At 47.3% G+C, this 24,721-nt stretch overlaps 1 protein-coding gene across 1 annotated transcript in view; it reads left to right on the top strand.

Annotated features, from left to right (window-relative positions):
- Positions 1 to 22,280, top strand: part of LOC120021710 (neuronal migration protein doublecortin-like) — an 82,585-nt gene extending 60,305 nt beyond the window's left edge. Inside the window, exons 4-7 of the mRNA XM_038965552.1 lie at positions 8,284 to 8,358; positions 16,748 to 16,841; positions 20,989 to 20,992; positions 22,224 to 22,280. Coding sequence (XP_038821480.1) covers positions 8,284 to 8,358; positions 16,748 to 16,841; positions 20,989 to 20,992; positions 22,224 to 22,280 — 230 coding nt within the window. The remainder of the gene's footprint in view (positions 1 to 8,283; positions 8,359 to 16,747; positions 16,842 to 20,988; positions 20,993 to 22,223) is intronic.
- The last annotated feature ends 2,441 nt before the right edge of the window (positions 22,281 to 24,721 follow it).

The following is a 24,721-nucleotide window of genomic DNA, read 5'->3' on the forward strand; positions in this document are numbered from 1 at the left end:
ACACACACACACACACACACACACACACGCACAGTGCAGATAGGAACTCGCAGGTCTGATTTAGAAAGGAAATAATCTCTCTGAAATATATAGTTAAATAAAATATCAGCACCCCAGAAAACCCAGATTTTGGCTAGAGGCCGGACTCAGTTATGTCAACATCCAGCTCAGTCCACATGTAGATTATGGTAGCTAGCTGTTCAATGGAGTGACTGGCAAATACATCACATAGCCTTCTTCTTTTGCCTCCTTTTGGAGTTTTTTCTTTATAGTCCAACGTTTAGGTCTTTCAAATCAGTATTGCACTAGAGCTCATTATTTAGATGGGGTTTATGTAAATTAGGTTTTAGACATGTAAATAGAGTGGTAAGTAGTCTCTAGGGCACCTCAAATGCCAAACAGGCTCAGGCACCGCCAGGGCCATAATGGAAAGGACTTAAGAATGGCCATTCTATGTGTTCCTCCCATGACATTTTAAAAGACAGGCCTACATGTAGGACAGGCATTTCCAGGCTACACTAGAACAGATACCTCTTACATACCAGAATAAATATAAATATAGTGTGTGCCATTGTGTATTCATGTGTGTGTGTGTAGTGAATGTAAAGGTAAAGTATTGGTCTGCTGTGTTGTGTGCAGTAAGCAGCAGGGAAAGATAAGTCTGGGTGGAGGAACAGCCATTCATCTTGTTGGTGACAGGTTGAGATCATTGGTGCTGATACTGACTCTGAGTGGAGGAGAGAAGTAGAGCTACACTACCCAGCCTGGCCACTACCTACAGGTGTTTAAAGGCTATTTTCACACAATAGCTACACAGGCCACTGCACACTCAGCACCCTCTCCCATACCTCGTCACACCTCTCTATAGCAGAGAGCTCAGTAACAAGGGAAAGTCATCAAATACATGATTACGGTACACTATCAGTGTAGGATTGATATGTTTTAGGCAGGGTCCATTTCCTAACCCCCTGCCTGCCCTCTCACTGGGTCCTTGACTGAAGGAGTTGGCCCGTGTGCTTTAATGTTGTGGTTCCTTTCTTTCAGCGCTCTACCCCTCTGGAACCAAACCCAAATCAGCCCAGGGAGCCTTTAATAACCAAGGTCAGTGGGGTCATGCCGACATCACACTGACATCATATTATGTCTGCTGGAGACCACTGGGTTGGCCTGGGTGGGGCCAGGGGCGAGGAACAGAGTGGCCCTGTCTTTCACACACTGCACTGGTCCAAACTGATACAGCACAGTCAGAGATAATCCAACCCTATCACCATACACAGACATATTTGGTATAGATTTGGATCATGTTGCTTAATCGAATTTGCACATAAAAATGTAGCCAGTTTTGATGGCCATTGCAGGAGACAGAGGGGAGTGTATGTAGCTCAGTATTTAATAAGCATCACTACAAGCAGAATTGGATCACCTTCAATTGGCCATGGCAAATGTGGACTGAACTCAAAGCCCTTTAGTTAACCCTTTAAAAGTCTAAATACATAAGGCTATTTCAGATAAGTCAACTCTGTCATTTTAAGAACACTTCTGTCATCGTTGGGTCACACAATTTCCTCTCCCTGGGGCTGTAGCAGAGCATTTCATAGACTAAACCACTCTGCCAGAGAGGGGCGGGGTGAGCGTGGTGTAGAGGGGAAGTGAGTGTCTAATATGCTCTTTAGGTGTGAAGGATTTTTGAATACCCGGTGGCATTTCACACGAGCACTGGCACACAGACATCTGGCTGTGTGACTCCTGGTGCGTGAAGGTTAGGAGAGAGAAGACAAACAGACACTGTGTAATCAGCTCTCCGCAGGCAGAAAAGACAGACAGAGAGGAGGGTGGAGGGATGGACACGAGAGGAGGGTGGAGGGATGGACACGAGAGGAGGGTGGAGGGATGGACACGAGAGGAGGGTGGAGGGATGGACACGAGAGGAGGGTGGAGGGATGGACACGAGAGGAGGGTGGAGGGATGGACACGAGAGGAGGGCGGAGGGATGGACACGAGAGGAGGGCGGAGGGATGGACACGAGAGGAGGGCGGAGGGATGGACACGAGAGGAGGGCGGAGGGATGGACACGAGAGGAGGGCGGAGGGATGGACACGAGAGGAGGGTGGAGGGATGGACACGAGAGGAGGGTGGAGGGATGGACACGAGAGGAGGGTGGAGGGATGGACACGAGAGGAGGGTGGAGGGATGGACACGAGAGGAGGGTGGAGGGATGGACACGAGAGGAGGGTGGAGGGATGGACACGAGAGGAGGGTGGAGGGATGGACACGAGAGGAGGGTGGAGGGATGGACACTAGAGGAGGGTGGAGGGATGGACACGAGAGGAGGGTGGAGGGATGGACACGAGAGGAGGGTGGAGGGATGGACACGAGAGGAGGGTGGAGGGATGGACACGAGAGGAGGGTGGAGGGATGGACACGAGAGGAGGGTGGAGGGATGGACACGAGAGGAGGGCGGAGGGATGGGCGCTGGAGGAGGGATGGGCACAAGAGGAGGGCGGAGGGATGGGCGCTGGAGGAGGGATGGGCGCAAGAGGAGGGCGGAGGGATGGGTGCTGGAGGAGGGATGGGCGCTAGTGGAGGGTGGAGGGAAAGGCTCTAGAGGGTGGAGGGATGGGCGCTAGAGGAGGGCAGATGGATCGGTGCTAGAGGAGGGAGGGGCGCTAGATGAGAGCGGAGCAATGGGTGCTAGAGGAGGGCGGAGGGATGGGTGCTAGAGGAGGGCGAACGGGATGGACGCTAGACGGAGGGATGGGCGCTAGACGGAGGGATGGGCGCTAGACGGAGGGGTGGGCGCTAGACGGAGGGGTGGGCGCTAGAGGACGGGTGGGCGCTAGAAGGAGGGATGGGCGCTAGACGGAGGGGTGGGCGCTAGAGGAGGGCGGAGGGATGGGCGCTGGAGGAGGGATGGGCGCTAGAGGAAGATGGAGGGAAAGGCTCTAGAGGGTGGAGGGATGGACAACAGAGAAGGGTGGAGTGAAAGGCTCTAGAGGGTGGAGGAATGGGCGCTAGAGGAGGGAGGAGGGAGGGGCGCTAGAGGAGGGAGGGGCGCTAAAGGAGGGCGGAGGGATGGGTGCTAGACGGAGGGATGGGCGCTAGAGGGCGGAGGGATGGGCGCTAGAGGGCGGAGGGATGGGCGCTAGAGGACGGGTGGGTGCTAGAGGAGGGCGGAGGGGTGGCCGCTAGAGGAAGGCGGAGGGGTGGCCGCTAGAGGAGAGCGGAGAGGTGGCCGTTAAGAGGAGGGGTGGGCGCTAGAGGAGGGCGGAGGGGTGGGAGCTAGACGGAGGGATGGGCACTGGCGGAAGGGTGGGCGCTAGATTAGGGATGGGCGCTAGAGGAGGGTTGAGGGATGGGCGCTAGAGGCGAGAGGAGGGATGGGCGCTAGAGGAGGGATGGGCGCAACAGGAGCGCGGAGGGATTTGTGCTAGAGGAGGGCGGAGGGAGGGGCGCTAGAGGCGGGCGGAGGGATGGGCGCTAGAGGACGGGTGGGTGCTAGAGGAGGGCGGAGGGGTGGCCGCTAGAGGAAGGCGGAGGGGTGGCCGCTAGAGGAGAGCGGAGAGGTGGCCGTTAAGAGGAGGGGTGGGCGCTAGAGGAGGGCGGAGGGGTGGGAGCTAGACGGAGGGATGGGCACTGGCGGAAGGGTGGGCGCTAGATTAGGGATGGGCGCTAGAGGAGGGTTGAGGGATGGGCGCTAGAGGCGAGAGGAGGGATAGGCGCTAGAGGAGGGATGGGCGCAACAGGAGCGCGGAGGGATTTGTGCTAGAGGAGGGCGGAGGGAGGGGCGCTAGAGGCGGGCGGAGGGATGGGCGCTAGAGGAGGGATGGGCTCAAGAGGAGGGCGGAGGGATGGGCGCTAGACAGAGGGATGGGAGCTAGAGGAGGGATGGGCTCAAGAGGAGGGCGGAGGGATGGGCGCTAGACAGAGGGAGGGGCGCTAGAGGAGGGCGGAGGGATGGGCGCTAGAGGAGGGATGGGCTCAAGAGGAGGGCGGAGGGATGGGCGCTAGACAGAGGGAGGGGCGCTAGAGGAGGGCGGAGGGATGGGCGCTAGAGGAGGGATGGGCTCAAGAGGAGGGCGGAGGGATGGGCGCTAGACAGAGGGATGGGAGCTAGAGGAGGGTTGGGCGCTGAGGAGGGATGGGCGCTAGACAGAGGGATGGGAGCTAGAGGAGGGATGGGCGCTAGAGGAGGGCGGAGGGGTGGGAGCTAGACGGAGGGATGGGCACTGGCGGAAGGGTGGGCGCTAGATTAGGGATGGGCGCTAGAGGAGGGTTGAGGGATGGGCGCTAGAGGCTAGAGGAGGGATGGGCGCTAGAGGGATGGGCGCTAGAGGAGGGATGGGCGCAACAGGAGCGCGGAGGGATTTGTGCTAGAGGAGGGCGGAGGGATGGGCGCTAGAGGAGGGATGGGCTCAAGAGGAGGGCGGAGGGATGGGCGCTAGACAGAGGGATGGGAGCTAGAGGAGGGATGGGCGCTGAGGAGGGATGGGCGCTAGACAGAGGGATGGGCGCTAGACAGAGGGATGGGCGCTAGAGGAGGGATGGGCGCTAGAGGAGGGATGGGCGCTAGAGGAGGGATGGGCGCTAGACAGAGGGATGGGCGCTAGAGGAGGGATGGGCGCTAGAGGAGGGATGGGCTCAAAAGGAGGGCGGAGGGATGGGCGCTAGACAGAGGGATGGGCGCTAGACAGAGGGATGGGCGCTAGACAGAGGGATGGGCGCTAGACAGAGGGATGGGCTCTATACAGAGGGATGGGCACTAGAGGAGGCGTGGGCGCTAGAGGCGTGGGCGCTAGAGGGATTGATGCTAGAGGGATTGATGCTAGAGGGATTGATGCTAGAGGGATTGATGCTAGAGGGATGAGCGCTAGAGGTGGGGTGGGCGCTAGAGGTGGGGTGGGCGCTAGAGGTGGGGTGGGCGCTAGAGGTGGGGTGGGCGCTAGAGGTGGGGTGGGCGCTAGAGGTGGGGTGGGCGCTAGAGGTGGGGTGGGCGCTAGACGGAGGGGTGGGCGCTAGACGGAGGGGTGGGCGCTAGAGGTGGGGTGGGCGCTAGACGGAGGGGTGGGCGCTAGACGGGGGGTGGGCGCTAGACGGGGGGTGGGCGCTAGACGGGGGGTGGGCGCTAGACGGGGGGTGGGCGCTAGACAGAGGGATGGGAGCTAGAGGAGCGGTGGGTGCTGGAGGAGGGGTGGGCGCTAGAGGGATTGATGCTAGAGGGATGAGCGCTAGACGGAGGGGTGGGCGCTAGACGGAGGGGTGGGCGCTAGAGGTGGGGTGGGCGCTAGACGGAGGGGTGGGCGCTAGACGGGGGGTGGGCGCTAGACGGAGGGGTGGGCGCTAGAGGGAGGGATGGCGCTAGACGGAGGGGTGGGCGCTAGAGGAGGGCGGAGGGATGGGCGCTAGAGGGCGGAGGGATGGGCGCTAGAGGGCGGAGGGATGGGCGCTAGAGGACGGGTGGGCGCTAGAGGAGAGCGGAGAGGTGGCCGTTAAGAGGAGGGGTGGGCGCTAGAGGGAGGGATGGCGCTAGACGGAGGGGTGGGCGCTAGAGGAGGGCGGAGGGATGGGCGCTAGAGGGCGGAGGGATGGGCGCTAGAGGAGGGCGGAGGGGTGGGAGCTAGACGGAGGGATGGGCACTGGCGGAAGGGTGGGCTCTAGATTAGGGATGGGCGCTAGAGGAGGGTTGAGGGATGGGCGCTAGAGGAGGGATGGGCGCTAGAGGAGGGTTGAGGGATGGGCGCTAGAGGAGGGATGGGCGCTAGAGGAGGGTTGAGGGATGGGCGCTAGAGGAGGGTTGAGGGATGGGCGCTAGAGGAGGGTTGAGGGATGGGCGCTAGAGGAGGGATGGGCGCTAGATTAGGGATGGGCGCTAGAGGAGGGTTGAGGGATGGGCGCTAGAGGAGGGATGGGCGCTAGAGGAGGGTTGAGGGATGGGCGCTAGAGGAGGGATGGGCGCTAGAGGCGAGAGGAGGGATGGGCGCTAGAGGCGAGAGGAGGGATGGGCGCTAGAGGCGAGAGGAGGGATGGGCGCTAGAGGAGGGATGGGCGCTAGAGGAGGGTTGAGGGATGGGCGCTAGAGGAGGGATGGGCGCAACAGGAGCGCGGAGGGATTTGTGCTAGAGGAGGGCGGAGGGAGGGGCGCTAGAGGCGGGAGGAGGGATGGACGCTAGATGGAGGTGTGGGCGCTAGAGGAGGTGTGGGCGCTAGAGGAGGGGTGGGCGCTAGAGGAGGGGTGGGCGCTAGAGGAGAGGTGGGCGCTAGAGGAGGGGTGGCCGCTAGAGGAGGGCGCTAGATAGAGGGATGGGCGCAAGAGGGATGAGCAGGCGCTAGAGGAGGGATGGGCGCTAGATGGAGGGGTGGGCGCTAGAGGAGGGTTGAGGGATGGGCGCTAGAGGAGGGATGGGCGCTAGAGGAGGGTTGAGGGATGGGCGCTAGAGGAGGGTTGAGGGATGGGCGCTAGAGGAGGGATGGGCGCTAGAGGAGGGTTGAGGGATGGGCGCTAGAGGAGGGATGGGCGCTAGAGGGATGGGCGCTAGAGGAGGGTTGAGGGATGGGCGCTAGAGGAGGGTTGAGGGATGGGCACTAGAGGAGGGATGGGCGCTAGAGGGATGGGCGCTAGAGGAGGGATGGGCGCTAGAGGAGGGATGGGCGCTAGAGGGATGGGCGCTAGAGGAGGGTTGAGGGATGGGCGCTAGAGGAGGGTTGAGGGATGGGCGCTAGAGGAGGGTTGAGGGATGGGCGCTAGAGGAGGGTTGAGGGATGGGCGCTAGAGGAGGGATGGGCGCAACAGGAGCGCGGAGGGATTTGTGCTAGAGGAGGGCGGAGGGAAGGGCGCTAGAGGCGGGAGGAGGGATGGACGCTAGATGGAGGTGTGGGCGCTAGAGGAGGTGTGGGCGCTAGAGGAGGGGTGGGCGCTAGAGGAAGGGTGGGCGCTAGAGGAGAGGTGGGCGCTAGAGGGGTGGCCGCTAGAGGAGGGCGCTAGATAGAGGGATGGGCGCAAGAGGGATGAGCAGGCGCTAGAGGAGGGATGGGCGCTAGATGGAGGGGTGGGCGCTAGCAGAGGGCGGAGGGGTGGGCGCTAGCAGAGGGCGGAGGGGTGGCCGCTAGAGGGATGGGCGCTAGAGGCGAGAGGAGGGATAGGCGCTAGAGGAGGGATGGCCGCAACAGGAGCGCGGAGGGATTTGTGCTAGAGGAGGGCGGAGGGAGGGGCGCTAGAGGCGGGAGGAGGGATAGGCGCTAGAGGAGGGATGGGCGCTAGAGGGATGGGCGCTAGAGGAGGGATGGCCGCAACAGGAGCGCGGAGGAATTTGTGCTAGAGGAGGGCGGAGGGAGGGGCGCTAGAGGCGGGAGGAGGGATGGACGCTAGACGGAGGGATGGACGCTAGACGGAGGGATGGGCGCTAGACGGAGGGATGGGCGCTAGAGGAGGTGAGGGCGTTAGAGGAGGAGTGGGCGCTAGAGGAGGGCGGAGGGGTGGGCGCTAGAGGAGGGCGGAGGGATGGACGCTAGACAGAGGGATGGGAGCTAGAGGGAGCGGTGGGCGCTGAGGAGGCGTGGGCGCTGGAGGAGGGGTGGGCGCTAGAGGGATTGATGCTAGAGGGATGAGCGCTAGAGGTGGGGTGGGCGCTAGACGGAGGGGTGGGCGCTAGAGGGATTGATGCTAGAGGGATGAGCGCTAGAGGTGGGCGCTAGACGGAGGGGTGGGCGCTAGAGGAGGGGTGGGCGCTGGCGGAGTCTACAGACAGTAAACCTCACCGCTCTGCATACTGTCTACAGACAGTAAACCTCACCGCTCTGCATACTGTCTACAGACAGTAAACCTCACCGCTCTGCATACTGTCTACAGACAGTAAACCTCACCGCTCTGCGTACACAATATATAATTGCTGTACACACAGAAACCACATAGACTGAAGCTCACTATGAAGCTAGTCTTTGTACAACAGAGATCACCAAACTACCCACCTTGCTGAAAACATTTCAGCAACAATGGACTTCATTAAAGACACATCTGTATGCCATTTGGTATCAATTAACATTTTACAGTGTTCATGTCAATCTGTTTGTATGAACGTCTATTTCTTTGTCAATGCTGCCTTTCACATGAAAGATGCAACTGTGATTCCTGTTTGTCTGATGCTCACACTGTCTCTGTCTCTGTCTCTGTCTGTCTGTCTGTCTGTCTGTCTGTCTGTCTGTCTGTCTGTCTGTCTGTCTGTCTGTCTGTCTGTCTGTCTGTCTGTCTGTCTGTCTGTCTGTCTGTGCGTGCGTTTCTCTTCACAGAAGGGTGCAGGATGATGAAGAAGAAAGGTTCTAAGAGTCCAGGTCCGATCCGGCGCAGCAAGTCTCCTGCTGAATCGAGTGAGCTCATTGTTGTCTCATCTACTATGTGACTCCATGCTGGCCCACATAGACTTTATTACAGATACTACTACTCACCTTTACTATGTGCATCCATCCACCCACCCTGATTCTAAACGCAGCTAGATTTAAACAAACTGACATGGATGCATGTGGTGGTTATTGTTTTTATATGTCATTATCATAATGTGACTTTCTGTTCTATTGATTTTGTTTCATTCATTTTTTTTATGTTGAATTATATGTCTGTATTTTGCATGTTGTTGTCCAGGATTTGATTGCACAGTCATGGTGTTTAAACCCTGGTTCCCGTTGTTGTCTGTTCCGTCTGCCATGTCTGTCTATACTGTGAGTGAGACAATGAGGAAGACAATGTTTACTGGTGGGCACTGCCCTCTAACCTCAACACAACACTTTCTGCATGCTGTGTTGCCCAATACCCCCACTAACAAATCAAAATGGGGACACAAGAAAATCCAGCCTTTGTCTGATCAGGATAATGTGAGCAGATTATGAATTACTAAATGATACTAATCCAGATCTGCTTTCCTTAAGCATTGGTGAAAATATTAAATATGAAAAGGAAACAAAGGTAGTGGAAGATTGTAAATACCTCACATCTGTCTCTAGAGCTTGGAGGTATTATTATCCGTGACATATGCTGTCTGTGCCAAGGGGGGGGGGGGGGGGGGGGGCAACAAGATAGATAGACATAGATTTGAAGAGAACAATCAGGAGTGGGCAGCAATCTCCCTCAACACTAACTACTAGACCTGTTTTAACTACTAGACCTGTTTTAACTACTAGACCTGTTTTAACTACTAGACCTGTTTTAACTACTAGACCTGTTTTAACTACTAGACCTGTTTTAACTACTAGACCTGTTTTAACTACTAGACCTGTTTTAACTACTAGACCTGTTATACATACTAGACCTGTTATACATACTAGACCTGTTATACATACTAGACCTGTTATACATACTAGACCTGTTATACATACTGTTATACATACTAGACCTGTTATACATACTAGACCTGTTATACATACTAGACCTGTTATACATACCAGACCTGTTATACATACTAGACCTGTTATACATACTGTTATACATACTAGACCTGTTATACATACCAGACCTGTTATACATACTAGACCTGTTATACATACTAGACCTGTTATACATACTAGACCTGTTATACATACTAGACCTGTTATACATACTAGACCTGTTATACATACCAGACCTGTTATACATACTAGACCTGTTATACATACTAGACCTGTTATACATACTAGACCTGTTATACATACTAGACCTGTTATACATACTAGACCTGTTATACATACCAGACCTGTTATACATACCAGACCTGTTATACATACTAGACCTGTTATACATACTAGACCTGTTATACATACTAGACCTGTTATACATACTAGACCTGTTATACATACTAGACCTGTTATACATACTGTTATACATACTAGACCTGTTATACATACCAGACCTGTTATACATACTAGACCTGTTATACATACCAGACCTGTTATACATACCAGACCTGTTATACATACTGGTATACATACTAGACCTGTTATACATACTGGTATACATACTAGACCTGTTATACATACTAGACCTGTTATACATACCAGACCTGTTATACATACTAGACCTGTTATACATACTAGACCTGTTATACATACTAGACCTGTTATACATACTAGACCTGTTATACATACTAGACCTGTTATGACTACTAGACCTGTTATACATACTAGACCTGTTATGACTACCAGACCTGTTATACATACTAGACCTGTTATACATACTAGACCTGTTATACATACTAGACCTGTTATACATACCAGACCTGTTATACATACCAGACCTGTTATACATACTGGTATACATACTAGACCTGTTATACATACTGGTATACATACTATACCTGTTATACATACTAGACCTGTTATACATACTAGACCTGTTATACACCCCATACCTGTTAGACATACCAGACCTGTTATACATACCAGACCTGTTATACATACCAGACCTGTTATACATACTGGTATACATACTAGACCTGTTATACATACTATACCTGTTATACATACCAGACCTGTTATACATACCAGACCTGTTATACATACTGGTATACATACTAGACCTGTTATACATACTGGTATACATACTATACCTGTTATACATACTAGACCTGTTATACATACTAGACCTGTTATACATACTAGACCTGTTATACATACTAGACCTGTTATACATACTAGACCTGTTATACATACTAGACCTGTTATACATACTAGACCTGTTATGACTACTAGACCTGTTATACATACTAGACCTGTTATGACTACCAGACCTGTTATACATACTAGACCTGTTATACATACTAGACCTGTTATACATACTAGACCTGTTATACATACCAGACCTGTTATACATACCAGACCTGTTATACATACTGGTATACATACTAGACCTGTTATACATACTGGTATACATACTATACCTGTTATACATACTAGACCTGTTATACATACTAGACCTGTTATACACCCCATACCTGTTAGACATACCAGACCTGTTATACATACCAGACCTGTTATACATACCAGACCTGTTATACATACTGGTATACATACTAGACCTGTTATACATACTATACCTGTTATACATACTAGACCTGTTATACATACCAGACCTGTTATACATACTAGACCTGTTATACATACTAGACCTGTTATACATACCAGACCTGTTATACATACCAGACCTGTTATACATACTAGACCTGTTATACATACCAGACCTGTTATACATACCAGACCTGTTATACATACCAGACCTGTTATACATACCAGACCTGTTATACATACTAGACCTGTTATACATACCAGACCTGTTATACATACTAGACCTGTTATACATACCAGACCTGTTATACATACTAGACCTGTTATACATACTGGTATACATACTAGACCTGTTATACATACTAGACCTGTTATACATACTAGACCTGTTATACATACTAGACCTGTTATACACCCCATACCTGTTAGACATACCAGACCTGTTATACATACCAGACCTGTTATACATACCAGACCTGTTATACATACTGGTATACATACTAGACCTGTTATACATACTATACCTGTTATACATACTAGACCTGTTATACATACCAGACCTGTTATACATACTAGACCTGTTATACATACTAGACCTGTTATACATACCAGACCTGTTATACATACCAGACCTGTTATACATACTAGACCTGTTATACATACCAGACCTGTTATACATACCAGACCTGTTATACATACCAGACCTGTTATACATACCAGACCTGTTATACATACTAGACCTGTTATACATACCAGACCTGTTATACATACTAGACCTGTTATACATACCAGACCTGTTATACATACTAGACCTGTTATACATACTGGTATACATACTAGACCTGTTATACATACTAGACCTGTTATACATACTAGACCTGTTATACATACTAGACCTGTTATACATACTAGACCTGTTATACATACTAGACCTGTTATGCATACTAGACCTGTTATACATACTGGTATACATACTAGACCTGTTATACATACTAGACCTGTTATACATACTAGACCTGTTATACATACTAGACCTGTTATACATACTAGACCTGTTATACATACTAGACCTGGTATACATACTAGACCTGGTATACATACTAGACCTGGTATACATACTAGACCTGTTATACATACTAGACCTGTTATACATACTGGTATACATACCAGACCTGTTATACATACCAGACCTGTTATACATACCAGACCTGTTATACATACTAGACCTGTTATACATACTAGACCTGTTATACATACTAGACCTGGTATACATACTAGACCTGTTATACATACTAGACCTGTTATACATACTGGTATACATACTAGACCTGTTATACATAGTAGACCTGTTATACATACTAGACCTGTTATACATACTAGACCTGGTATACATACTAGACCTGTTATGACTACTAGAACTGTTATACATACCAGACCTGTTATACATACTAGACCTGTTATACATACTAGACCTGTTATACATACTAGACCTGTTATACATACTAGACCTGTTATACATACTAGACCTGTTATACATACCAGACATGTTATACATACTAGACCTGTTATACATACTAGACCTGTTATGACTACTAGACCTGTTATACATACTAGACCTGTTATACATACTAGACCTGTTATACTTGTTATACATACTAGACCTGTTATACATACCAGACCTGGTATACATACTAGACCTGTTATACATACTAGACCTGTTATACATACTAGACCTGTTATACATACTAGACCTGTTATACATACTAGACCTGGTATACATACTAGACCTGGTATACATACTAGACCTGGTATACATACTAGACCTGTTATACATACTAGACCTGTTATACATACCAGACCTGTTATACATACCAGACCTGTTATACATACTAGACCTGTTATGACTACTAGACCTGTTATACATACCAGACCTGTTATACATACCAGACCTGTTATACATACTAGACCTGTTATACATACTAGACCTGTTATACATACTAGACCTGTTATACATACTAGACCTGTTATGACTACTAGACCTGTTATACATACTAGACCTGTTATACATACTAGACCTGTTATACATACTAGACCTGTTATACATACTAGACCTGTTATACATACTAGACCTGTTATACATACTAGACCTGTTATACATACCAGACCTGGTATACATACTAGACCTGTTATACATACTAGACCTGTTATACATACTAGACCTGTTATACATACTAGACCTGTTATACATACTAGACCTGTTATACATACTAGACCTGGTATACATACTAGACCTGTTATACATACTAGACCTGTTATACATACTAGACCTGTTATACATACTAGACCTGTTATACATACTGGTATACATACTAGACCTGTTTTACATACTAGACCTGTTATACATACTAGACCTGTTATGACTACTAGACCTGTTATGACTACTAGAACTGTTATACATACCAGACCTGTTATACATACTAGACCTGTTATACATACTAGACCTGTTATACATACTAGACCTGTTATGACTACTAGACCTGTTATACATACCAGACCTGTTATACATACCAGACCTGTTATACATACTAGACCTGTTATACATACTAGACCTGTTATACATACTAGACCTGTTATACATACTAGACCTGTTATACATACTAGACATGTTATACATACTAGACCTGTTATACATACTAGACCTGTTATGACTACTAGACCTGTTATACATACTAGACCTGTTATACATACTAGACCTGTTATACATACTAGACCTGGTATACATACTAGACCTGGTATACATACTAGACCTGTTATACATACTAGACCTGTTATACATACTAGACCTGTTATACATACTAGACCTGTTATACATACTAGACCTGTTATACATACTAGACCTGTTATACATACTAGACCTGGTATACATACTAGACCTGTTATACATACTAGACCTGTTATACATACTAGACCTGTTATACATACCAGACCTGGTATACATACTAGACCTGTTATACATACTAGACCTGGTATACATACTAGACCTGGTATACATACTAGACCTGGTATACATACTAGACCTGTTATACATACTAGACCTGTTATACATACTAGACCTGTTATACATACTAGACCTGTTATACATGCTAGGCCTGTTATACATGCTAGGCCTGTTATACATGCTAGGCCTGTTATACATACTAGATCTGTTATACATACTAGACCTGTTATACATACTAGACCTGTTATACATACTAGACCTGTTATACATACTAGACCTGTTATACATACCAGACCTGTTATACATACTAGACCTGTTATACATACTAGACACCATTAAGGTGCTATCCTTGCTGACATGTGTCATGCCGACTGATTGGTTTAGTGTCGCATGCTCCCTGGTCTGATGTCACGCCGACTGATTGGTTTAGTGTCGCATGCTCCCTGGTCTGATGTCACGCCGACTGATTGGTTTAGTGTCGCATGCTCCCTGGTCTGATGTCACGCCGACTGATTGGTTTAGTGTCGCATGCTCCCTGGTCTGATGTCACGCCGACTGATTGGTTTAGTGTCGCATGCTCCCTGGTCTGATGTCACGCCGACTGATTGGTTTAGTGTCGCATGCTCCCTGGTCTGATGTCACGCCGACTGATTGGTTTAGTGTCGCATGCTCCCTGGTCTGATGTCACGCCGACTGATTGGTTTAGTGTCGCATGCTCCCTGGTCTGATGTCACGCCGACTGATTGGTTTAGTGTCGCATGCTCCCTGGTCTGATGTCACGCCGACTGATTGGTTTAGTGTCGCATGCTCCCTGATCTGATGTCACGCCGACTGATTGGTTTAGTGTCGCATGCTCCCTGGTCTGATGTCACGCCGACTGATTGGTTTAGTGTCGCATGCTCCCTGGTCTGATGTCACGCCGACTGATTGGTTTAGTGTCGCATGCTCCCTGGTCTGATGTCACGCCGACTGATTGGTTTAGTGTCGCATGCTCCCTGGTCTGATGTCACGCCGACTGATTGGTTTAGTGTCGCATGCTCCCTGGTCTGATGTCACGCCGACTGATTGGTTTAGTGTCGCATGCTCCCTGGTCTGATGTCACGCCGACTGATTGGTTTAGTGTCGCATGCTCCCTGGTCTGATGTCACGCCGACTGATTGGTTTAGTGTCGCATGCTCCCTGGTCTGATGTCACGCCGACTGATTGGTTTAGTGTCGCGTGCTCCCTGGTCTGATGTCACTCCACAGTGAGGTGCTGGCTCAGACTGAACTCACTGATCAAACGTTGGCTATTTCATCTCAATTTGTGCACCTCCATTAGGTATGTTGTGTTAGGTTTAATATTTCAGTGTGTACCGGCGGGGCCCAGGCTTGTAAAGGCAGCAGATGGACAGCCAAGTGGCTAGTCCTTCTAATGTGTCCAAGGTTAACCAGCCTCTTTATTGTGATGAGGGTGGAGTAGCCACCCGGGTGGGTGATGGAATCAGGATGGGTGGGGGGACACAGGGTAGAGACAGGGGTAGAGGGTACCAGTGTTGGCCTGTTTCATTTGATCTGATGCAGCCACGTCATGAGCAGGAGAACGTAAGACAAATGTCTCAATGAAAAGATTTTTACAGCCTCAACAGAGGCCCCAATTTTACACTGCAGTCAGACACATTATCAAAATAGTTTGGTTTTGAAGGACATCATCACACTGTTTATGTTTGGTATTTCATTGTTTTGGCTGTTTTGTTTGTTTGTTTAGTTTTGTTGCACATTTTTTGTTATTTTTCTTCATTTGAAATAAAATCCAGGTTTTCTATGATGCATGTTTCTGTGTACCCCTGGAATCAGACTAAAAGTTGTCTGTATGTGACAGGAAAAGTTAATCTCCTGGTCATTATACTGCTTTACAGCATATACACCCATAGACCAATCTTCTGAAATAGGCATGGACTAGAATAGTCCATATCTTCATTGCCTTCCCAACCTAGTTCTGTCCATACTGCTTTCATATCATTCATTCTTGGCTTTTTAGTTCTGGTTGTCTGGTTTTAGTTAAATAGACATTTTAGATCTGGATGAAGATATGAGCTTTATGGAATTGAAGTTGGCTTCATCTGCGAAGCTCTGCTCTTGTGCTACTGTACCTGTTACCAGCCTGGAAGAGAGAGTGGCCATCTGTTTTAGTCTTTCCTTCGGGATTCAGTTTTGCTCTTTTAAAAAGTCTTCCTCCACAAACTACGACATCACACCACTCTGATGTAAACACTGTCTAGGCCAGGGGTATCTTAGCAACCTGAAAGGGCTGTAGAGTAATGACCAAATGTCCCCCGGCAGAGAGGAACAAACAGGGACCCAGTCAGTCAGCCGCCCAGAGAGACTGTCCACAGCCAAGTGAGGGCCAAGCACTCAATGAATCAATCAAATGTATTGTATAAAGTCCTTTTTACATCAGCAGTTGTCATAAAGTGCTATACAGATACTCAGCTTAAAACTCCACAGAGCAAGCAATGCAGATGTAGAAGCATAGTGGCTAGCAAAAACACCCTAGAAAGGCAGGAATCTAGGAAAAACCCCAGAGAGGAACCGGGCTCTGAGGAGTGGCCAGACCTCTTCTGGCTGTGACAGACATTACTCCTGGCACACAGGTCTTACACAATCTAATTCACTGGTCTCTCTCTTTTTCTCTCTCTTTCTCTTATTCTCTTTACACCTTTTCTTTCTCACTCTGTCTGGGTTCTCACAGCCAACGGGACGGGCTCCAGCAGCCAGCTCTCTACCCCAATTTCCAAGCAGTCCCCCACCTCCACCCCCAACAGCCCAGGCATCCACCGCAAGCAGTCCCCCACCTCCACCCCCAACAGCCCAGGCATCCACCGCAAGCAGAAGGTACCCCATCCTCTCCACTACCTATCCCTCCCTCTCTTCCCCCCTCTCTCTCTTTCCCTGTTCTCCCTCATACTGCCTTCTCTCTTCATCTCTCTCATACTTCACCTATAAGCCCATAGCTCAGCTCAGAACTCATAGAACAGGATCTGTCCCATAGCTCAGCTCAGAACTCATAGAACCGGATCTGTCCCATAGCTCAGCTCAGAACTCATAGAACCGGATCTGTCCCATAGCTCAGCTCAGAACTCATAGAACAGGATCTGTCCCATAGCTCAGCTCAGAACTCATAGAACCGGATCTGTCCCATAGCTCAGCTCAGAACTCATAGAACCGGATCTGTCCCATAGCTCAGCTCAGAACTCATAGAACCGGATCTGTCCCATAGCTCAGCTCAGAACTCATAGAACCGGATCTGTCCCATAGCTCAGCTCAGAACTCATAGAACAGGATCTGTCCCATAGCTCAGCTCAGAACTCATAGAACAGGATCTGTCCCATAGCTCAGCTCAGAACTCATAGAACAGGATCTGTCCCATAGCTCAGCTCAGAACTCATAGAACAGGATCTGTCCCATAGCTCAGCTCAGAACTCATAGAACAGGATCTGTCCCATAGCTCAGCTCAGAACTCATAGAACAGGATCTGTCCCATAGCTCAGGCGTTTTCAAACGAGGATCCACGGGGTCCGCTGAAGTACTCAGGGGGTCCGCATTTTTTTTTGATTTTTAACATTTTTATTTTATGTATCTGCATCCCATATGAAGGAAGTTAGAGGTAGTTTCACAAGCCAATGCTATCTAGCGTTAGTGCAATGACTGGAAGTCTACAGGAACAGTTAGCATGCTAGCTGTTTCTGTTCATCCGACTCTAGGGAAGTAGATAAATGGCTATCTTGAACTACCCATTTGATATCGAGGAAATTACAGTCATTGGAGCCAATTACACGTTTTTTTCTGTATAGAAAATTCTTAGTCTTAGTCTAAGTGGGCAATTTTCAGGATGGAAAACTGTCAACTTAAACGACCAAAACCAGATCAAAGAATAATTAATACCATCTTTGAGAACTAACAATCAAATTAAAGCTAGACACTAGCTAGGTCTCCACTCAATTGGCGACAGATTTTCATGTGAATGTTCTAAAATCCGCATAAAGAAAATATACACCTTTATATATACACAGTGGTGTGTTTCCACCAAACAGACTTGTTGCAGATAGAAATCAGAGCGTGATGATGTAGTGCACACAAAGTACTTTTTTGCTTAAGTTTTCATGTACCAAATACATGTTCAGCTCTACCGATAGTTTTGTCACAAAAACTGTTGCGTTAAATAGCAAATGTGTCTACTCTGTTCTTGGGGCTTTAGCCAATGGCTTGCAGATACAGTAGGGTGTGCCATGCTTGTCTACATGATGAGATTATTATGGAGAATATTTTTATTTATCAAACGGCAGTCAAGCATCGATCATCATGTCACCGGAATCAGACCCTCGATATTTATTGGAAAAGATAATTAAGATTACTGTGCACTTTCCCCACCCTGTGAAGTTTATCATAAGTTATTTAATCTGTAGCCTAATAAACTGAATTGTTTCCAGAGTCGTAGTGGGAGGACTAGGGCTGTTGCGGTGACCATATTACCGCGGTCACGAGTCATGAAGGCAGTCAAATTCCACATGACCGTTTAGTCATGGTAATTAGGCTTCTCCAAGCTTTGATGCTGCTGCTGGTCGTTAGTAGCCTACCAAACTGCTACTGCTTGATACTCAGCACTCTCTTGCCCCTCTAATCACTCTGACATCGATGCAAATGTAATCAAAAATCTAATCAAACACTTCATGAGAGCCCATGAGCTCATGTTGCGCAACATTTCTATAGGCTATGCAATTACAGGAGAAAACGGAGTGATGGCCTCTAATAAAAAGAGGAGGATCCCATCAGCTTTCTATAGGCTAGGCCTAGTATATTTATTTCTCAACTTTCCTGAAATTAAGCACATTGCTTATATTTACAACAGGAGTGTAACGTAGACGCTGGGAGTAGGGAAGCACGTGCAGGTGGTGAGTTTAATAATAAAGGGAACAGAGAACAATATAACAAACACGAGTAGCGTATAAACATGAAACACACAGTTCCATTCCCCAGGCAGTATTGACTAAGGGAGTGACAGATTTAGGGGAGGTAATCAGTGAAGTGATGGAGTCCAGGTGTGCCTAATGATGAATGCCAGGACCGGTGGTTAGTAAACCGGCGACCTCGAACGCCGGAGGGAAGGAGCGGGAGTAGACATGACAAGGAGTATAGCCTACCTGGCTGGCATGAAAATAAACCATTGGGAAAAGCATCCTCCATTTGCTATTTAAGTGCAAATGGAGGATGCTTGTATTTTTTTCCCTGAGCCTGTTTCGATACAGGTGCATGATAATGGTCCATTCTAAATCAAAACAAATTTCATACATACAGTACCAGTCAAACGTTTGGACACACCTACTCCTTCCAAGGTTTTTCTTTACCTTTACTATTTTCTACATTGTAGAATAATACTGAAGACATGAAATAACACATATGGAATCATGTATTAACCAAAAAAGTGTTAAACAAATCAAAATATATTTTATATTTGAGATTCTTCAAAGTAGCCACCCTTTGCCTTGATGACAGCTTTGCACACTCTTGGCATTCTCTCAACCAAGAAACATGAGCAATTGATATTAGACTGGTGGAAATCTGTCATTTGGTCTGATGAGTCCAAGTTTGAGATCCTTGGTTCCAACTGCAGTGTCTTTCTTTGTGAGATGCAGTTGTGAACGGATGATCTCCGCATGTGTGGTTCCCACCATGAAGCATGGAGGTGTGATGGTGACACTGTCTGTGATTTATTTAGAATTCAAGGCACACTAACCAGTATTGCTACCACAGCATTCTGCAGCGATACGCCATCCCATCTAGTTTGCGCTTAGTGGGACTATCATTTGTTTTTCAACAGGACAATGACCCAACACACCTCCAGGCTGTGTAAGGGCTACTTTTACCAATAAGGAGAGTGATGGAGTGCTGCATCAGATGACCTCGCCTCCACAATCACCCGACCTCAACCCAATTGAGGTGGGTTGTGATGAGTTGGACCGCAGAATGAAGGAAAAGCAGCCAACAAGTGCTCAGCATATGTGGGAACTCATTCAAGACTGTTGGAAAAGCTTTCCTCATGAAGCTGGTTGAGAGAATGCTAAGAGTGTACAAAGCTGTCATCAAGGCAAAGGGTGGCTACTTTGAAGAATCTAGAATATAAAACAGAAATACCTTATTTACATAAGTATTCAGACCCTTTGTTGTGAGACTCAAAATTGAGCTCAGGTGCATCCTGTTTCCATTGATCATCCTTGAGATGTTTCTACAACTTGAAGTCCACCTGTGGTAAATTCTATTGATTGGACATGAATTGGAAAGGCACACACCAGTCTATATAAAGGTCCCACAGTTGACAGTGCATGTCTGAGCAAAAACCAAACCATGAGGTCAAAAGAATTGTCCGTAGAGCTCCTGGACAGGATTCTGTCGAAGCACAGATCTTGGGAAGGGTTCCAAAAAAATGTCTGCAGCATTGAAGGTCCCCAAGAACACAGTGGCCTCCATCATTCTTAAATGGAAGTACTGGCTGCCCAGCCAAACTAAGCAATTGAGGGAGAAGGGTATTGGTCAGGGAGGTGACCAAGAATCCGATGGCCACTCTGACAGAGTTTGAGTTCCTCTGTGGAGATGGGAGAACCTTCCAGAAGGACAACACTCTCTGCAGCACTCCACCAGTCAGGCCTTTATGGTAGAGTGGCCAGACTGAAGCCACTCCTCTGTAAAAGGCACATGACAGCCTGCTTGGAGTTTGCCAAAAGGCACCTAAAGACTCTCAGACCATGAGAAACAAGATTCTCTGGTCTGATGAAACCAAGATTGAACTCATTGGCCTGAATGCCAAGCGTCACGTCTGGAGGGAACCTGGCACAATCCCTACGGTGAAGTATGGTGGTGGCAGCAGCATGCTGTGGGGATGTTTTTCAGCGGCAGGGACCGGGAGACAAGTCAGGATTGAGGGAAAGATGAATGGAGAAAAGTACAGAGAGATCCTTGATGAAAACCTGCTCCAGAGCGTTCATGACCTCAGCCGAGGGCAAAGGTTCTCCTTCCAACAGGACAACGACCCTAAGCTCACAGCCAAGATAACGCATGAGTGGCTTTGGGACAGGTCCTTGAGTGGCCCAGCCAGTGCCCGCACTTGAACCCGATTTGAACATGGAGAGACCTGAAAATAACTGTGCAGCGACGCTCCCCATCCAACCTGACAGAGCTTGAGAAAATCTGCAGAGAAGAATGGGAGAAACTCCTCAAATACAGGTGTGCCAAGCTTATAGGTTAATACCCAAGAAGACTCGAGGCTGTAATCGCTGCCAAAGGTGCTTCAACAAAGTACTTAGTAAAGGGTCTGAATACTTATGTAAATGTAATATTTCTGTTTTTTTTTAATAATCTTGCACAAATAAAAAAAACTGTTTTTGGGGTATTGTGTGTAGATTGGTGAGGGGGGGGGGTTATTTCATTCATTTTAGAATAAGGTTGTAATGAAACAAAATGTGGAAAAAGTCAAGGGGTCTGAATACTTTCTGAATGCACTGTATCTGCAATATTAAAGCAAAAAATGTATAATAATAGTTAGTCACAAAAGATACCCCATGTTATGTAATTGTACCGACCGTTCCTGTTTCCATCACAACTCTCGTTATTTTTTTTTCATACGGTATGACTTGACTCGCATAAAAACTGTAGATGGAAACATGGTTTGTCAGGGAGAATCGAAAATTCCAAAATCCAGGTTTTCAGGGCACAAGCCCATATATTATTTTATATTGTTTCCGCAGAGGAACACCGCAGTAGCCATGGCAAAATGAATAGAATTGCAGGAAATTAGCTTTAAAAACATCAGAATTGTCTCAGCGCCATGGGAAAATGGGTAGAATTGCAGAATGTGCTTTATCATAGCAAATGTTCTCTATGGCGCCAAGATACCTTTACCTTTCTAGCTAATAGACTGTTAGTCTCCACTTTCTCTTCTAGTGAACTGTGGGGAGGTCATAATAATGAAACTGTCTACCAAATAAATTCATAAAATGTTGATTACTTCTACTTGCCATTATCATTCATCTGATGATGAGATGTGTTCATTTATTTTTTTGTTAATATATACCTGGTCTGCCGGTTTGCCTGGATGGGGGTCCCTGGGTTTGAAAAGTTTGAAAACCCCTGCCCCAGCTCATTCAGATAATGATCCTCCATGTTTTCCCCTGTAGGATCTCTACCTGCCCCTATCTCTGGATGATGATGATTCTCTTGGCGAGTCTATGTAGAGCCTCCTGTCTGTCTGTCTCTGTCTGTCAGTCAGCTGCTGCTGCCTGCCTGTCTCACCCAGGCCTACCTACCACTCAGATGTATCTCTGATGCTCTCCACCTTCACTAACGGCCAGCGCCCTCTAGTGTTCCTGGAGGACTTCTCCATTTGATCTCTCCCTGGTGCCACGCGTTAAGTCTACCTGGCCTTGGCCACCACGGCTGTTCCACCTTTTGCTGCTTGAGAATTCACGACTAGATCATGTTTTTATACCCTATGTTGTTAAGAATGTATATGCTGGGCGTATACGACAATGATGTACGAATTACCGCCTCTAACAAATTCACCAAATCATTATATTGTGTGAAAGTTCACTATTACATGTTTATTGTTATACTTTCAAAGGAGAGCACATCATTTATTTACAAGCAATTTCAAAAAAGCAGTTTCCACAATATATCTACAGTGTCTTTTTAACTTGAAAACCATGCATTCTGATATAGTGCAAACAACACATTTTCCAAATTCAAGTGAACAATTCCAAGCAGCAAATGGACTATTTATCCAGGGGTAGTCAGACTTGAGTCAAAGTTTTAATAATGTCCCTCTGTGTCCATCTCTCTTTCTGTGCTATGGTTCAAGGTGTTAAAGTAATGAACATTTTTAGGGGAAGGCTCTTTAGCCATGAGATGTGAATGTCCTTTTCATCTGCTGTAAATACTGTGTATAGCCATCGCTACATCCCAGCTAATGCCTAACATTCATGCTTCCATCGAACGTCAATACAATGTCTGCCAAACGTTGAATCAACATAACATGTTTTTCATCTATCTATGAGGGGGAAAAAACTGCAAGGCACAGGAGCCAAGAAGCTCTGAAAGCGTTAGAGTAGGAGTACTGGGGAGAAGTCCTCTTAGTGTGTAGAAGCCAACCAACCAACCAAAGCCAGAAAATTTGGCCCTTTTTTTAAAACAAACAAGCACATCTTTTTTTATTAAAAAGGGTTTAGGATTTTTAAGTCTATTTTAGCATGATTATCTTTCCTCCTTTTTCAAACTGATTTTAAGGAGACTTTAATGTTCATGTGATAAAGCCAGGTGTACTATATTGAGGCAAGTTTTTAATAAACGAAAGCAATGTGGAAATCTGAAATGTAGATAATCTGTAATGCCCCAGTAGTCATACGTGTAGGCTACATGTACTGTCTGTATGTTACTGGGACCTCCCATTAGTCCAATCTGACCAGACCATGTCCATATAGGGGAAATAGATTTTCACCAGCATAGAAAAACAATATGTAGAGCTTCTCACATTTTGCATGGCTAAATCTTGTTTATTTTTTTCTTAGTGCTTAATGATTGAATGCAACATTTTTAGATAGGAGGAAATTGCATTTTTGGATTTGTTCTAAAAAAAAAAAGTAGAATTTTATTGTTGATAAAATGATGTTCTAAGTAATATACGTATATGTCTAAAACAATAACACATGAATGGTTATAATAATGTCATGTTCCTGGAGAGAATGTCCAATTAAATCTGATGGACACAGTGTGTAATGGAAAGTGAATTAGTGCAGGCATACAGGGACATTTTTCTGTGGCAGTCATCGCAAGGAATAGTGACATACTAGTCTATTAGGTAGACAGACTATGTAATACGTATGTCAGGTGTGCACCTCTCTCTGGATCTACCTGACTCTGCAGAAATAATCATCTAAATTGGACCCAATTGAGCAGCCAAGCAACTAGACTCCTCCCACCCTCCTTCTGCAGGGTGATGTCATTGTGATGTCAGCATTACAGCTAGTCCAACTGCAGGTCCACTTTTACCCCGTCTGGGAATCAACACTGTGTAAAATAAAACCTTAAGAGTTTGTTTTTCTTTTGTGGACATTTCAGTTCTACTTTATCTCACCAGCTGTTTGATATCTTTTGTCTTTGCCCCAGATTTTCTTCAGCTTAGCATTAAGTGTCAGTTGTTTTGTGTGAAGCTGCAGTCACCATGTAAGACAGGAGGTGGGAAACACCTCTCAGCTCCAGTGGTGCCTTTTTTTGGGATAAAAAATAATAATAATAAAGAGGAAACTAAGACTTGTTCTTTGTTAACCAACTGTAAAGCATTTTTAAATGTCTTGAAATGTAGCGCTGCGGTCAGCGCAGTGTGAACTCTCATTGTTTGTAGACTGCCAGGATAATAACTTTATCATGATGCAAATGTATTATTCTCTTTATGACTTGGGTTACTGGGAAATGTACAATGTCTTTGATGGTGTTTTTTGCAATGTCACAGTGGCTTGTTTCAGTGCTTCGTTCTATGTATTAATCAATTCCCTTTTGCAATTAAAAGAGTTGTATTCCACCTTTCCCTCTGGCTGTATTCCAATGATGGCTGTTAGCTCAGTCTTAACTGAGCAACACCGTTCTCCACTTCTGTCTCATTGTTTTATTCACACCACTACCA

The sequence above is a fragment of the Salvelinus namaycush genome, chromosome 26, assembly GCF_016432855.1.
Source record: "Salvelinus namaycush isolate Seneca chromosome 26, SaNama_1.0, whole genome shotgun sequence".
NCBI classification, from domain to species: domain Eukaryota; kingdom Metazoa; phylum Chordata; class Actinopteri; order Salmoniformes; family Salmonidae; genus Salvelinus; species Salvelinus namaycush.